The sequence below is a fragment of the Nerophis ophidion genome, linkage group LG03, assembly GCF_033978795.1.
Source record: "Nerophis ophidion isolate RoL-2023_Sa linkage group LG03, RoL_Noph_v1.0, whole genome shotgun sequence".
In the NCBI taxonomy this organism is placed as follows: domain Eukaryota; kingdom Metazoa; phylum Chordata; class Actinopteri; order Syngnathiformes; family Syngnathidae; genus Nerophis; species Nerophis ophidion.
The window spans coordinates 88,249,400-88,266,576 of NC_084613.1; the positions used below are offsets into that span (position 1 = coordinate 88,249,400).

Consider the following 17,177-nt stretch of genomic DNA (forward strand, 5'->3'; position numbering starts at 1 on the left):
GAACAGGAAAACTTTCCGGCTTTCCCGAAATTCCGTAATACAATTTCCCAATTAAAAATGTTACTACCTAAACATTTCTTTGCCGATTTAACGCCAACCATTTTAACTTATTCAGACCATTCAAGTTTTTTTTGTTTTTTTTTACCATTTTCTAAAAAAATCCCGCTTTTCCCGAAATTACTTAATTTGGGGGAAAGTCCCATTGAAATGAATGGAACATTCTTCAAAGTTCCACAACTCCCACATTTTTCATCTGATTCAAACTGTTCCAATTTCAAAATATTCAACCTGTTCAGGAATTTTGTGCTCTACTTCAACAATTATAAAAAAAAAATTCCAGGATTTCACTTCAGCATTGGCACATTCACATGCATTTCCTTCAGGAATTGCCTCATTTATTGCTGCCTTTGCACCTCTTTTATTTGCACATTAAATCAACAACAAAAATCCTGACTTTGGAGCAATGTTCACAGACTCTAGTATTTGGCTTTCTATTAGATGCAGCGGTCCTAACTTGGTCCACAGTCTTCATATGGGCGGTACTTTTCCTTCTTGATGTCTCAAGAAGGTTAGAAATACAAGAACACACACACCACACACACACACACACACACACAGAGAGAGAGAGAGAGAGAGAGAGAGAGAGAGAGAGCCCTCCCCTTTCACATCATTGTGTTCCACTCAAACTAAAGTGTAAACGTCAATGTGGAGCAGTAGTCAGTAAAGTAGTGCCGGCCCGGTGGATGTCTGTTTGTGGTGAGTCTATTTGTGTGTGTGTGTGTGTGTGTGTGTGTGTGTGTGTGTGTGTGTGTGTGTGTGTGTGTGTGTGTGTGTGTGTGTTGGAATGTTAACGCTGTGGATGTTGTGGTACGTTCACTGAGGACCCAGTCGATGTTCAACATTCAAACCTTTTCTAAAGGGATTAAGTGTGACTGAAAGGGCGAAAACTTCATCCATCATTCATGCTGGCTCGTTTTGTTCCTTTTGCTCAACTCTACTCATTAATTGGGAATAATCATTGAAAACATCCGTGTAAGCCTCCCTTTGATACGTCAAGTACAATTCAGTATTATTTGAAGGACTAAATAAGCTTTAGATCAGGGGTCAGCAACCTCTTTGAAAGCAAGAGCTACTTCTTGGGTACTGATTCATGCCAAGGGCTACCAGTTTGATACACACTTCAATAAATTGCCAGAAATAGCCAATTTGCTCAATTTACCTTTAATAAATAAATATATATATATAAAAAAAAAGGTATTTCTGTCTGTCATTCCGTCAGACATTTTTTTTTAAATGATGAAAAAAAACACTTAATTGAATGTTTTAAAAGAGGAGAAAACACAAAAAAAATGAAAATTAAATTTTGAAACCTACTTTATCTTCAATTTCGACTCTTTAAAATTTAAGAGAAAATCTAGCTAATTTGAATGTTTTTGAAAAAATAAAAACATTTATGGAACATTATTGGTAATTTTTCCGGGTTAACATTAATTTTAGAATTTTGATGACATGTTTAAAATAGGTTAAAATCCAATCTGCACTTTGTTAGAATATATAACAAATTGGACCAAGCTATATTTCTAACAAAGACAAATCATTATTTCTTCGAGATTTTCCAGAACAAACATTTTAAAAGAAATTCAAAAGACTTTGAAATAAGATTTAAATTTGATTCTACAGATTTTCTAGATTTGCCAGAATAATTTTTTTTAATTTTAATCATAATAAGTTTGAAGAAATGTTTCACAAATATTCATTGTCGGAAAAACAGAAGCTAAAATGAAGAATTAAATTAAATGTATTTATTATTCTTTACAATAAAAAAATTAATGTACTTGAACATTGATTTAAATTGTCAGGAAAGAAGAGGACGGAATTTATTTGAACGAAAAATGTTGATGTACATGAAACATATGTTTATTGTCTTTTAGTCCTTGAAAAAATAAGTAAGTAAACAAACAAAGACTCCTAATTTTATACACATTATGAGGGACAAACTGTAAAAAAAAAAATCATCATTAATCTGCTTGTTCATTTTCTGTTAATTTTCTGTTTTAACGTGTTCTATCTACACTTTTTCTTCTCTTCTTTCATACTTGACATTAGTTTTGGATGATACCACACATTTCGGTGTCGATCCGATACCAAGTAGTTACAGGATCATTCATTGGTCATATTCAAAGTCCTCATGTGTCCAGGTCACGTATTTACTGACCTTATAAACGTAATATACATTTTTTTTAAGGGAAAAAAAAACATTTTGTGATATCATGTGCGATACAAGCAGCCATGCAATGTGTTTACTTGTGTGTGATATCATGTGTGATACAAGCGGTCCTGCAGCGTGCTTACTTGTGTGTGATATTATGTGCCATACGAGCAGTATTGCAGCAATTTAACTTGTGTGTGATATCATGTGCGATACAAGCAGGCATGCAATGTGTTTACTTGTGTGTGATATCATGTGCGATACAAGCAGTCTCGCAGTGTGTTTACTTGTGTGTGATATTATGTGCCATATGAGCAGTATTGCAGCAATTTAACTTGTGTGTGATATCATGTGCGATACAAGCAGTCATGCAATGTGTCTACTTGTGTGTGATATCATGTGTGATAGAAGCAGTCTCGCAGTGTGTCTACTTGTGTGTGATATTATGTGCCATACGAGCAGTATTGCAGCAATTTAACTTGTGTGTGATATCATGTGCGATACAAGCAGTCATGCAATGTGTTTACTTGTGTGTGATATCATGTGCGATACAAGCAGTCTCGCAGTGTGTTTACTTGTGTGTGATATTATGTGCCATATGAGCAGTATTGCAGCAATTTAACTTGTGTGTGATATCATGTGCGATACAAGCAGTCTCACAGTGTGTTTACTTGTGTGTGATATCATGTGTGATAGAAGCAGTCTTGCACTGTGTCTATTTGTGTGTGATATTATGTGCCATACGAGCAGTATTGCAGCAATTTAACTTGTGTGTGATATCATGTGCGATACAAGCAGTCATGCAATGTGTTTACTTGTGTGTGATATCATGTGCGATACAAGCAGTCTCGCAGTGTGTTTACTTGTGTGTGATATTATGTGCCATACGAGCAGTATTGCAGCAATTTAACTTGTGTGTGATATCATGTGCGATACAAGCAGTCATGCAATGTGTTTACTTGTGTGTGATATCATGTGCAATACAAGCAGTCTCGCAGTGTGTTTACTTGTGTGTGATATCATGTGTGATACAAGCGGTCCTGCAGCGTGCTTACTTGTGTGTGATATCATGTGTGATAGAAGCAGTCTCGCAGTGTGTCTACTTGTGTGTGATATTATGTGCCATACGAGCAGTATTGCAGCAATTTAACTTGTGTGTGATATCATGTGCGATACAAGCAGGCATGCAATGTGTTTACTTGTGTGTGATATCATGTGCGATACAAGCAGTCTCGCAGTGTGTTTACTTGTGTGTGATATTATGTGCCATACGAGCAGTATTGCAGCAATTTAACTTGTGTGTGATATCATGTGCGATACAAGCAGTCATGCAATGTGTTTACTTGTGTGTGATATCATGTGCAATACAAGCAGTCTCGCAGTGTGTTTACTTGTGTGTGATATCATGTGTGATACAAGCGGTCCTGCAGCGTGCTTACTTGTGTGTGATATCATGTGTGATAGAAGCAGTCTCGCAGTGTCTACTTGTGTGTGATATTATGTGCGATACAAGCAGTTATGCAATGTGTTTTCTTGTGTGTGATATCATGTGCCATATGAGCAGTCTTGCAGCAATTTAACTTGTGTGATATCATGTGCGATACAGGCAGCCATGCAATGTGTTTACTTGTGTGTGATATCATGTGCGATACAAGCAGTCTCGCAGTGTGTTTACTTGTGTGTGATATTATGTGCGATATGAGCAGTATTGCAGCAATTTAACTTGTGTGTGATATCATGTGCGATACAAGCAGTCTCACAGTGTGTTTACTTGTGTGTGATATCATGTGTGATACAAGCAGTCTCGCAGTGTGTTTACTTGTGTGTGATATCATGTGCGATAAAAGCGAACCTGCAACGTGTTTAATTGCGTGTGATATCATGGGTGATAAAAGCGGTCCTGCAGCGTGCTTACTTGTGTGTGATATCATGTGCGATACAAGCAGCCCTGCAGTGTTTACTTGCGTGTGATATCATGGGTGATACAAGCAGCCCTGCAGTGTGTCTACTTGTGTGTGATATCATGTGCAATAAAAGCGATCCTACAACGTGTTTACTTGCGTGTGATATCATGGGTGATACAAGCAGTCCTGCAGTGTGTCTACTTGTGTGTGATATCATGTGCAATAAAAGCGATCCTACAACGTGTTTACTTGCGTGTGATATCATGTGTGATACAAGCAGCCCTGCAGTGTGTCTACTTGTGTGTGATATCATGTGCGATAAAAGCGATCCTACGTGTTTACTTGCGTGTGATATCATGTGCGATACAAGCAGCCCTGCAGTGTGTCTACTTGTGTGTGATATCATGTGCGATAAAAGCGATCCTACAACGTGTTTACTTGCGTGTGATATCATGTGCGATACAAGCAGGCCTGCAGCGTGTCTACTTGTGTGTGATATCATGTGCAATAAAAGCGATCCTACAACGTGTTTACTTGCGTGTGATATCATGGGTGATACAAGCAGGCCTGCAGCGTGTCTACTTGTGTGTGATATCATGTGCAATAAAAGCGATCCTACAACGTGCTTACTTGTGTGTGATATCATGTGCGATACAAGCAGCCCTGCAGCGTGTCTACTTGTGTGTGATATCATGTGCAATAAAAGCGATCCTACAACGTGTTTACTTGCGTGTGATATCATGGGTGATACAAGCAGTCCTACAACGTGTTTACTTGTGTGTGATATCATGTGCGATAAAAGCGATCCTGCAACGTGTTTACTTGCGTGTGATATCATGTGCAATAAAAGCGATCCTACAACGTGTTTACTTGCGTGTGATATCATGGGTGATACAAGCAGTCCTGCAGTGTGTCTACTTGTGTGTGATATCATGTGCGATACAGGCAGCCATGCAATGTGTTTACTTGTGTGTGATATCATGTGCGATACAAGCAGTCTCGCAGTGTGTTTACTTGTGTGTGATATTATGTGCGATATGAGCAGTATTGCAGCAATTTAACTTGTGTGTGATATCATGTGCGATACAAGCAGTCTCACAGTGTGTTTACTTGTGTGTGATATCATGTGTGATACAAGCAGTCTCGCAGTGTGTTTACTTGTGTGTGATATCATGTGCGATAAAAGCGAACCTGCAACGTGTTTAATTGCGTGTGATATCATGGGTGATAAAAGCGGTCCTGCAGCGTGCTTACTTGTGTGTGATATCATGTGCGATACAAGCAGCCCTGCAGTGTTTACTTGCGTGTGATATCATGGGTGATACAAGCAGCCCTGCAGTGTGTCTACTTGTGTGTGATATCATGTGCAATAAAAGCGATCCTACAACGTGTTTACTTGCGTGTGATATCATGGGTGATACAAGCAGTCCTGCAGTGTGTCTACTTGTGTGTGATATCATGTGCAATAAAAGCGATCCTACAACGTGTTTACTTGCGTGTGATATCATGTGTGATACAAGCAGCCCTGCAGTGTGTCTACTTGTGTGTGATATCATGTGCGATAAAAGCGATCCTACGTGTTTACTTGCGTGTGATATCATGTGCGATACAAGCAGCCCTGCAGTGTGTCTACTTGTGTGTGATATCATGTGCGATAAAAGCGATCCTACAACGTGTTTACTTGCGTGTGATATCATGTGCGATACAAGCAGGCCTGCAGCGTGTCTACTTGTGTGTGATATCATGTGCAATAAAAGCGATCCTACAACGTGTTTACTTGCGTGTGATATCATGGGTGATACAAGCAGGCCTGCAGCGTGTCTACTTGTGTGTGATATCATGTGCAATAAAAGCGATCCTACAACGTGCTTACTTGTGTGTGATATCATGTGCGATACAAGCAGCCCTGCAGCGTGTCTACTTGTGTGTGATATCATGTGCAATAAAAGCGATCCTACAACGTGTTTACTTGCGTGTGATATCATGGGTGATACAAGCAGTCCTACAACGTGTTTACTTGTGTGTGATATCATGTGCGATAAAAGCGATCCTGCAACGTGTTTACTTGCGTGTGATATCATGTGCAATAAAAGCGATCCTACAACGTGTTTACTTGCGTGTGATATCATGGGTGATACAAGCAGTCCTGCAGTGTGTCTACTTGTGTGTGATATCATGTGCAATAAAAGCGATCCTACAACGTGTTTACTTGCGTGTGATATCATGTGCGATACAAGCAGCCCTGCAGTGTGTCTACTTGTGTGTGATATCATGTGCAATAAAAGCGATCCTACAACGTGTTTACTTGTGTGTGATATCATGTGCGATACAAGCAGCCCTGCAGCGTGTCTACTTGTGTGTGATATCATGTGCAATAAAAGCGATCCTACAACGTGTTTACTTGCGTGTGATATCATGGGTGATACAAGCAGTCCTACAACGTGTTTACTTGTGTGTGATATCATGTGCGATAAAAGCGATCCTGCAACGTGTTTACTTGCGTGTGATATCATGTGCAATAAAAGCGATCCTACAACGTGTTTACTTGCGTGTGATATCATGGGTGATACAAGCAGTCCTGCAGTGTGTCTACTTGTGTGTGATATCATGTGCAATAAAAGCGATCCTACAACGTGTTTACTTGCGTGTGATATCATGTGCGATACAAGCAGCCCTGCAGTGTGTCTACTTGTGTGTGATATCATGTGCAATAAAAGCGATCCTACAACGTGTTTACTTGCGTGTGATATCATGGGTGATACAAGCAGTCCTGCAGCGTGTCTACTTGTGTGTGATATCATGTGCAATAAAAGCGATCCTACAACGTGTTTACTTGTGTGTGATATCATGTGCGATACAAGCAGCCCTGCAGCGTGTCTACTTGTGTGTGATATCATGTGCAATAAAAGCGATCCTACAACGTGTTTACTTGCGTGTGATATCATGGGTGATACAAGCAGTCCTGCAGCGTGTCTACTTGTGTGTGATATCATGTGCAATAAAAGCGATCCTACAACGTGTTTACTAGCGTGTGATATCATGGGTGATACAAGCAGTCCTGCAGCGTGTCTACTTGTGTGTGATATCATGTGCAATAAAAGCGATCCTACAACGTGTTTACTTGCGTGTGATATCATGGGTGATACAAGCAGTCCTGCAGCGTGTCTACTTGTGTGTGATATCATGTGCAATAAAAGCGATCCTACAACGTGTTTACTAGCGTGTGATATCATGGGTGATACAAGCAGTCCTGCAGCGTGTCTACTTGTGTGATACCATGTGCAATACCAGGCACCGTGTGACATTGCTTCCATGTTCACAACAAAGCAGAGCATGTGAGCATTTAGTGTTCAACAATAATAAATAAGAAGTATTTTGAGGCCACACGAGTCATCATCATGGATGTGAGACGTAAGCGGAACCAACAGGTGACGTCTCCTGGATGTTTGGCGTCTCAAACGTCTCCACAAATGTGACACTTTCAAGCCTCCTCGCGCCGCCGTCCTGGCTCACGCGGCAGCAATTTGCAGTAGACAATTATTTATCGCAACTATTCGGGTCGCACGTGATTAGTGCGCGCTGGTCATGGGGCCGAGTCACAAAGGACCACTTATGTGGACCTAGACCCTAGGACATGATGCTTTTCCAAGGCCTCCTCTAGCCGAGGGCCAGTGGTTCTGCAGATGAATGGTCCTGTTTTGTGGACGCGTGGGGACACATTACACTGTAACACTCTTATTGCCGGGTCGTCATGGCAACGGTGACATCTCTTATTCTTATCTCCCCATATTCAAACACAGTGTTACTCTTCCAACTGTGTGTAATATTACACGGCCATCAATAAACCTCTGCCTTGTTTTTAGTGAATACATAGGTCTACTGTATTTTAATGTTGTCATTATGGTGGTACTTAATGAATACTTAGGTCTACTACACTACTGTATTTAATGTTGTCATTATCGTGGTACTTAATGAATACTTAGGTCTACTACACTACTGTATTTAATGTTGTCATTATGGTGGTACTTAATGAATACTTAGCTCTACTACACTACTGTATTTAATGTTGTCATCATGGTGGTACTTAATGAATACTTAGGTCTACTACACTACTGTATTTAATGTTGTCATTATCGTGGTACTTAATGAATACTTAGGTCTACTACACTACTGTATTTAATGTTGTCATTATGGTGGTACTTAATGAATACTTAGGTCTACTACACTACTGTATTTAATGTTGTCATTATGGTGGTACTTAATGAATACTTAGCTCTACTACACTACTGTATTTAATGTTGTCATTATGGTGGTACTTAATGAATACTTAGGTCTACTACACTACTGTATTTAATGTTGTCATTATGGTGGTACTTAATGAATACTTGGGTCTACTACACTACTGTATTTAATGTTGTCATGATGGTGGTACTTAATGAATACTTAGCTCTACTACACTACTGTATTTAATGTTGTCATTATGGTGGTACTTAATGAATACTTAGGTCTACTACACTACTGTATTTAATGTTGTCATTATGGTGGTACTTAATGAATACTTAGCTCTACTACACTACTGTATTTAATGTTGTCATTATGGTGGTACTTAATGAATACTTAGGTCTACTACACTACTGTATTTAATGTTGTCATTATGGTGGTACTTAATGAATACTTGGGTCTACTACACTACTGTATTTAATGTTGTCATGATGGTGGTACTTAATGAATACTTAGCTCTACTACACTACTGTATTTAATGTTGTCATTATGGTGGTACTTAATGAATACTTGGGTCTACTACACTACTGTATTTAATGTTGTCATGATGGTGGTACTTAATGAATACTTAGGTCTACTACACTACTGTATTTAATGTTGTCATTATGGTGGTACTTAATGAATACTTAGGTCTACTACACTACTGTATTTAATGTTGTCATTATGGTGGTACTTAATGAATACTTAGCTCTACTACACTACTGTATTTAATGTTGTCATCATGGTGGTACTTAATGAATACTTAGGTCTACTACACTACTGTACTTAATGTTGTCATTATGGTGGTACTTAATGAATACTTAGCTCTACTACACTACTGTATTTAATGTTGTCATTATGGTGGTACTTAATGAATACTTGGGTCTACTACACTACTGTATTTAATGTTGTCATGATGGTGGTACTTAATGAATACTTAGGTCTACTACACTACTGTATTTAATGTTGTCATTATGGTGGTACTTAATGAATACTTAGCTCTACTACACTACTGTATTTAATGTTGTCATCATGGTGGTACTTAATGAATACTTAGGTATACTACACTACTGTATTTAATGTTGTCATTATGGTGGTACGTAATGAATACTTAGGTCTACTACACTACTGTATTTAATGTTGTCATCATGGTGGTACTTAATGAATACTTAGGTATACTACACTACTGTATTTAATGTTGTCATTATGGTGGTACTTAATGAATACTTGGGTCTACTACACTACTGTATTTAATGTTGTCATGATGGTGGTACTTAATGAATACTTAGGTCTACTACACTACTGTATTTAATGTTGTCATTATGGTGGTACTTAATGAATACTTAGGTCTACTACACTACTGTATTTAATGTTGTCATTATGGTGGTACTTAATGAATACTTAGCTCTACTACACTACTGTATTTAATGTTGTCATCATGGTGGTACTTAATGAATACTTAGGTATACTACACTACTGTATTTAATGTTGTCATTATGGTGGTACGTAATGAATACTTAGGTCTACTACACTACTGTATTTAATGTTGTCATTATGGTGGTACTTAATGAATACTTAGCTCTACTACACTACTGTATTTAATGTTGTCATCATGGTGGTACTTAATGAATACTTAGGTCTACTACACTACTCTATTTAATGTTGTCATTATGGTGGTACTTAATGAATACTTAGCTCTACTACACTACTGTATTTAATGTTGTCATCATGGTGGTACTTAATGAATACTTAGGTCTACTACACTACTCTATTTAATGTTGTCATGATGCTGGTACTTAATGAATACTTAGGTCTACTACACTACTGTATTTAATGTTGTCATTATGGTGGTACGTAATGAATACTTAGGTCTACTACACTACTGTATTTAATGTTGTCATTATGGTGGTACTTAATGAATACTTAGCTCTACTACACTACTGTATTTAATGTTGTCATCATGGTGGTACTTAATGAATACTTAGGTCTACTACACTACTGTATTTAATATTGTCATCATGGTGGTACTTAATGAATACTTAGGTCTACTACACTACTGTATTTAATGATGTCATTATGGTGGTACTTAATGAATACTTAGGTCTACTACACTACTGTATTTAATGTTGTCATCATGGTGGTACTTAATGAATACTTAGGTCTACTACACTACTGTATTTAATGTTGTCATTATGGTGGTACTTAATGAATACTTAGGTCTACTACACTACTGTATTTAATGTTGTCATGATGGTGGTACTTAATGAATACTTAGGTCTACTACACTACTGTATTTAATGTTGTCATCATGGTGGTACTTAATGAATACTTAGGTCTACTACACTACTGTATTTAATGTTGTCATTATGGTGGTACTTAATGAATACTTAGGTCTACTACACTACTGTATTTAATGTTGTCATCATGGTGGTACTTAATGAATACTTAGGTCTACTACACTACTGTATTTAATGTTGTCATTATGGTGGTACTTAATGAATACTTAGGTCTACTACACTACTGTATTTAATGTTGTCATGATGGTGGTACTTAATGAATACTTAGGTCTACTACACTACTGTATTTAATGTTGTCATGATGGTGGTACTTAATGAATACTTAGGTCTACTACACTACTGTTTTTTAATGTTGTCATTATGGTGGTATTTAATGAGTACTTAGGTCTACTACACTACTGTATTTAATGTTGTCATCATGGTGGTACTTAATGAATACTTAGGTCTACTACACTACTGTATTTAATGTTGTCATTATGGTGGTACTTGATGAATACTTAGGTCTACTACACTACTTTATTTAATGTTGTCATTATGGTGGTACTTAATGAATACTTAGGTCTACTACACTACTGTATTTAATGTTGTCATTATGGTGGTACGTGATGAATACTTAGGTCTACTACACTACTGTATTTAATGTCATTATGGTGGTATTTAATGAATACTTAGGTCTACTACACTACTGTATTTAATGTTGTCATTATGGTGGTACTTAATGAATACTTAGGTCTACTACACTACTGTATTTAATGTCATTATGGTGGTATTTAATGAATACTTAGGTCTACTACACTACTGTATTTAATGTTGTCATTATGGTGGTACTTGATGAATACTTAGGTCTACTACACTACTCTATTTAATGTTGTCATTATGGTGGTACTTAATGAATACTTAGGTCTACTACACTACTGTATTTAATGTTGTCATCATGGTGGTACTTCATGAATACTTAGCTCTACTACACTACTGTATTTAATGTTGTCATTATGGTGGTACTTAATGAATACTTAGGTCTACTACACTACTGTATTTAATGTTGTCATTATGGTGGTACTTAATGAATACTTAGGTCTACTACACTACTGTATTTAATGTTGTCATTATGGTGGTACGTGATGAATACTTAGGTCTACTACACTACTGTATTTAATGTTGTCATCATGGTGGTACTTCATGAATACTTAGCTCTACTACACTACTGTATTTAATGTTGTCATTATGGTGGTACTTAATGAATACTTAGCTCTACTACACTACTGTATTTAATGTTGTCATTATGGTGGTACTTAATGAATACTTAGGTCTACTACACTACTGTATTTAATGTTGTCATTATGGTGGTACTTAATGAATACTTAGGTCTACTACACTACTGTTTTTTAATGTTGTCATTATGGTGGTATTTAATGAGTACTTAGGTCTACTACACTACTGTATTTAATGTTGTCATTATGGTGGTACTTAATGAATACTTAGGTCTACTACACTACTGTTTTTTAATGTTGTCATTATGGTGGTATTTAATGAGTACTTAGCTCTACTACACTACTGTATTTAATGTTGTCATTATGGTGGTACTTAATGAATACTTAGGTCTACTACACTACTGTATTTAATGTTGTCATTATGGTGGTACTTAATGAATACTTAGGTCTACTACACTACTGTATTTAATGTTGTCATTATGGTGGTACGTGATGAATACTTAGGTCTACTACACTACTGTATTTAATGTTGTCATCATGGTGGTACTTCATGAATACTTAGCTCTACTACACTACTGTATTTAATGTTGTCATTATGGTGGTACTTAATGAATACTTAGCTCTACTACACTACTGTATTTAATGTTGTCATTATGGTGGTACTTAATGAATACTTAGGTCTACTACACTACTGTATTTAATGTTGTCATTATGGTGGTACTTAATGAATACTTAGGTCTACTACACTACTGTATTTAATGTTGTCATTATGGTGGTACTTAATGAATACTTAGGTCTACTACACTACTGTTTTTTAATGTTGTCATTATGGTGGTATTTAATGAGTACTTAGGTCTACTACACTATTGTATTTAATGTTGTCATCATGGTGGTACTTAATGAATACTTAGGTCTACTACACTACTGTATTTAATGTTGTCATTATGGTGGTACTTGATGAATACTTAGGTCTACTACACTACTTTATTTAATGTTGTCATTATGGTGGTACTTAATGAATACTTAGGTCTACTACACTACTGTATTTAATGTTGTCATTATGGTGGTACGTGATGAATACTTAGGTCTACTACACTACTGTATTTAATGTCATTATGGTGGTATTTAATGAATACTTAGGTCTACTACACTACTGTATTTAATGTTGTCATTATGGTGGTACGTGATGAATACTTAGGTCTACTACACTACTGTATTTAATGTCATTATGGTGGTATTTAATGAATACTTAGGTCTACTACACTACTGTATTTAATGTTGTCATTATGGTGGTACTTGATGAATACTTAGGTCTACTACACTACTCTATTTAATGTTGTCATTATGGTGGTACTTAATGAATACTTAGGTCTACTACACTATTGTATTTAATGTTGTCATCATGGTGGTACTTCATGAATACTTAGCTCTACTACACTACTGTATTTAATGTTGTCATTATGGTGGTACGTGATGAATACTTAGGTCTACTACACTACTGTATTTAATGTTGTCGTTATGGTGGTACCTAATGAATACTTAGGTCTACTACACTACTGTATTCAATGTTGTCATCATGGTGGTACTTCATGAATACTTAGGTCTACTACACTACTGTATTTAATGTTGTCATTATGGTGGTACGTGATGAATACTTAGGTCTACTACACTACTGTATTTAATGTTGTCGTTATGGTGGTACTTAATGAATACTTAGGTCTACTACACTACTGTATTTAATGTTGTTGTTATGGTGGTACTTAATGAATACTTAGGTCTACTACACTACTGTATTTAATGTTGTCATGATGGTGGTATTTAATGAATACTTAGGTCTACTACACTACTGTATTTAATGTTGTCATCATGGTGGTACTTAATGAATACTTAGGTCTACTACACTACTGTATTTAATGTTGTTGTTATGGTGGTACTTAATGAATACTTAGGTCTACTACACTACTGTATTTAATGTTGTCGTTATGGTGGTACTTAATGAATACTTAGGTCTACTTCACTACTGTATTTAATGTTGTCGTTATGGTGGTACTTAATGAATACTTAGGTCTACTACACTACTGTATTTAATGTTGTCGTTATGGTGGTACTTAATGAATACTTAGGTCTACTACACTACTGTATTTAATGTTGTCGTTATGGTGGTACTTAATGAATACTTAGGTCTACTACACTACTGTATTTAATGTTGTTGTTATGGTGGTACTTAATGAATACTTAGGTCTACTACACTACTGTATTTAATGTTGTCGTTATGGTGGTACTTAATGAATACTTAGGTCTACTTCACTACTGTATTTAATGTTGTCGTTATGGTGGTACTTAATGAATACTTAGGTCTACTACACTACTGTATTTAATGTTGTCGTTATGGTGGTACTTTTGGGAAGCCTGTAGTTGATTTTTATTATATAAATGTTATATTTTTATCAACATGTGATAGCAGGGACCCTGCCATTCAAAACTAGGCTGCTACATTACTAATGATTCATGTAACTCTAGATGAAAAATAGTACAATAGCAATAGGAGAGACTATTCATCCCTGAACACAATAGAATTCAATGAAATAACAGACAGACAGGGCTTTGCTGCCCCTAACACACACACACACACACACACATGCACGCACACACACACAGAGCAAAATGAGCTAACGTTACGCTAAAAGCTAATTAGCCTTCACCTCAAGCCTATACTGTGATCTAGCTGAGCTGCAGTTTAAGTTTCTAGAAGGTCAACGGGCTCATAGTGATGTTTGTAATAGTTGTGACTGGGAAGTGTTTAGTATCATTTGAGGAGAGTCTGCTCCTCCCTTGCTAAATGAATATCTCTGCTCGATGCTGAAGGATTGACTACATCGCTCTGAAGTCTGAATACGCACTGCTGATTGGCTTTGTATGTAACCAATCAGATGGTTGTATGGGCGGGACAACGAGGCAGAGACAGAGGCAGAAAGCAGAGCAGCTTGTGAAGACTTCTGCTTCCGAACTCGTTCAGTACGGCCGCGTGCCGAACCGAAACCCCCGTACCGAAACGGTTGATACCAATACACGTACCGTTACACCCCTAACTTATATATAGTGGAGAGGTGCGTGGCCTACGAGCCTGCAGCAAAACGGAGTGTGCCAGGACCGGCCTCAAAGTCAGCAACAGGTGCGTAGATGGCCCAGGTGGTCCTCAGCGAGGATCACCGATGCTGCCAGGTCTCTGGGCCGGTGATACCGGACCCATGTCGCCGTCCGCGCAGGGGTCGCCTCCAGGAACTGCTCCACGACTAGCCGCTCCATCACCTGGTCGTCTCCATCCTTCGGCTGCAGCTGGCGCGTCGCCGCCTCTTGGAGCCGTTGACCCAGCATGAACGTCCCTGGGAGCATCGTCCAAAACCGGTGTCAATGGTCTACGGCGGTGCACCCGGTCCGGTCCAACACCGCCCTCCTCTTGTCTGGGAAGTGTACGCGGGAGGCCACCGGTAGACTGAGCGCCGCTCCCTGTGCCTCCCCCGCCAGTAGCGGCAAGAGTCGCACTCCCCACTCCTCTCTTGGCCACGCCCATGCTGGCCGCTGTCACCTCCGCGAGAACCCTCGACAAAGCCGTCAGGTGGTTTGGCTTCACTCGCCCCAGGTGGTCCGGCTTGGTTGGGCGCCAAATTGTGGAGGTTCCCCTTCCTGCTTGATCCTCCCAGACCACCTAGTATCGACACAGGAGCCCGGGTTTGTTTTTAGGGTTTTCCATTCTTTTGCTTTTCAGCACAAAGTCTGTCTCTCTGGGTTCATGTCTGTGTCCCTCTCGCTCACGCTCCAGCTCCCACAAACTCTCTTCTCCCGGCTGCTGCTTGTACAGAGCGACAGGTGATCGGATAACAAGGCCCACCTGGGCCATCGACGCAACTGTCGCTGACTTTGAGGCCGGTCCTGGCACATCCTGTTCCGCTGCAGGCCCGCAGGCCACATCCCCTTCCACACACACACACACACACATCCTGGCTCAAATGAATGGGGAAATTGTCGCTTTCTCGGTCCGAATCGCTCTAGCTGCTGGTGGCCATGATTGTAAACAATGTTCAGATGTGAGGAGCTCCACAACCCGTGACATCACACACACATCGTCTGCTACTTCCGGGACCGGCAAGGCTTTTTTATTAGCGACCAAAAGTTGCCAACTTTATCCTGGATGTTCTCTACTAAATCCTTTCAGCAAAAATATGGCAATATGGCGAAATGATGAAGTATGACACATAGAATGGAGCTGCTATCCCCGTTGAAATAAGAACATCTCATTTCAGTAGGACTTGAAGATAGCGTGAGAGAGCATCCATGTTGACACGGACATGCACGAGCTAAACCTGCCTTCACACCCCCACTCTTTATCTCAATATACAACAATAGCTTATCACACAACACTAGCTTATCAGGACAGTGCGCATTGTCTACTGTGTGTGTGTGTGCGTGTGTGTGTGTGTGTGTGTGTGTGTGTGTGTGTGTGTGTGTGTGTGTGTGAGTCACAGATTGTCGCTGTGTGTGTTTCAGGACGGCTCCGTGGGGAACCTTGATGATCTGTCTGTGGAATATTCCGGCCACAACGCCTCCTCCCTGGCAGCGGTGAGTGTGAGGATGGAGGAGCTGTGCAGACGGCGAGTAGCACAGGAAGTCACGGAGAAGGTAAATAATAACCATGTCTCTCCTCTTCTGACACTTTGACTCATGCTGCTGTCGCTCCTCACAGACTGGAGGAGGGTAGACATCCTCCAAAGTGAATTATGATGGATTATAATATTTTCTAGGATTCTTTCAGCCGCCTTCTAATATTACTTTTATGTCAAGTCAGAGTCACTTTTTTTTGGTGTCTGCTTTCATTTCAAAAAAGGGATTTTGATGTAATGTGATTTTATTGGAATTTCAAAATTACTTAATAAAAAAAAAAATAATAATAATATAAAATAAAAAAATTCTTATTTTAATTTATCAATATTCATATTAATGTAAAAAATAAAAACATAATTTTATGTTATAGCCATTTTGGTTTGTCAGTTGAATATGATATGAGTTGTTTTCAAATATTTGATAAAAAAAACTGTTATTTTGGGTCAATTTTCCTTCATTAATTCCACCCATCCATCCATTTTCTACCGCTTGTCCCTTTTGGGGTCGCACTTGGGGTCACTGGCGCCTATCTCAGCTACAATCTGGCGGAAGGCGGTGTACACGCAGGACAAGTCGCTACCTCATCACAGGGCCAACACAGATAGACAGACAACATTCACTCATGCATGTCTCTGGA

At 38.6% G+C, this 17,177-nt stretch overlaps 1 protein-coding gene across 4 annotated transcripts in view; it reads left to right on the top strand.

Annotated features, from left to right (window-relative positions):
- The window catches only part of LOC133550184 (SAM and SH3 domain-containing protein 1-like), a 68,064-nt gene that overhangs the window by 32,365 nt on the left and 18,522 nt on the right, over positions 1-17,177 (top strand). For 3 of the 4 annotated variants that reach the window (XM_061896303.1, XM_061896305.1, XM_061896306.1), the window contains exon 2: positions 16,427-16,558. In XM_061896303.1, coding sequence (XP_061752287.1) covers positions 16,427-16,558 — 132 coding nt within the window. Of the gene's footprint in view, positions 1-630; positions 757-16,426; positions 16,559-17,177 lie in introns of those variants that run through there. The other variant, XM_061896307.1, reaches the window with a different exon arrangement.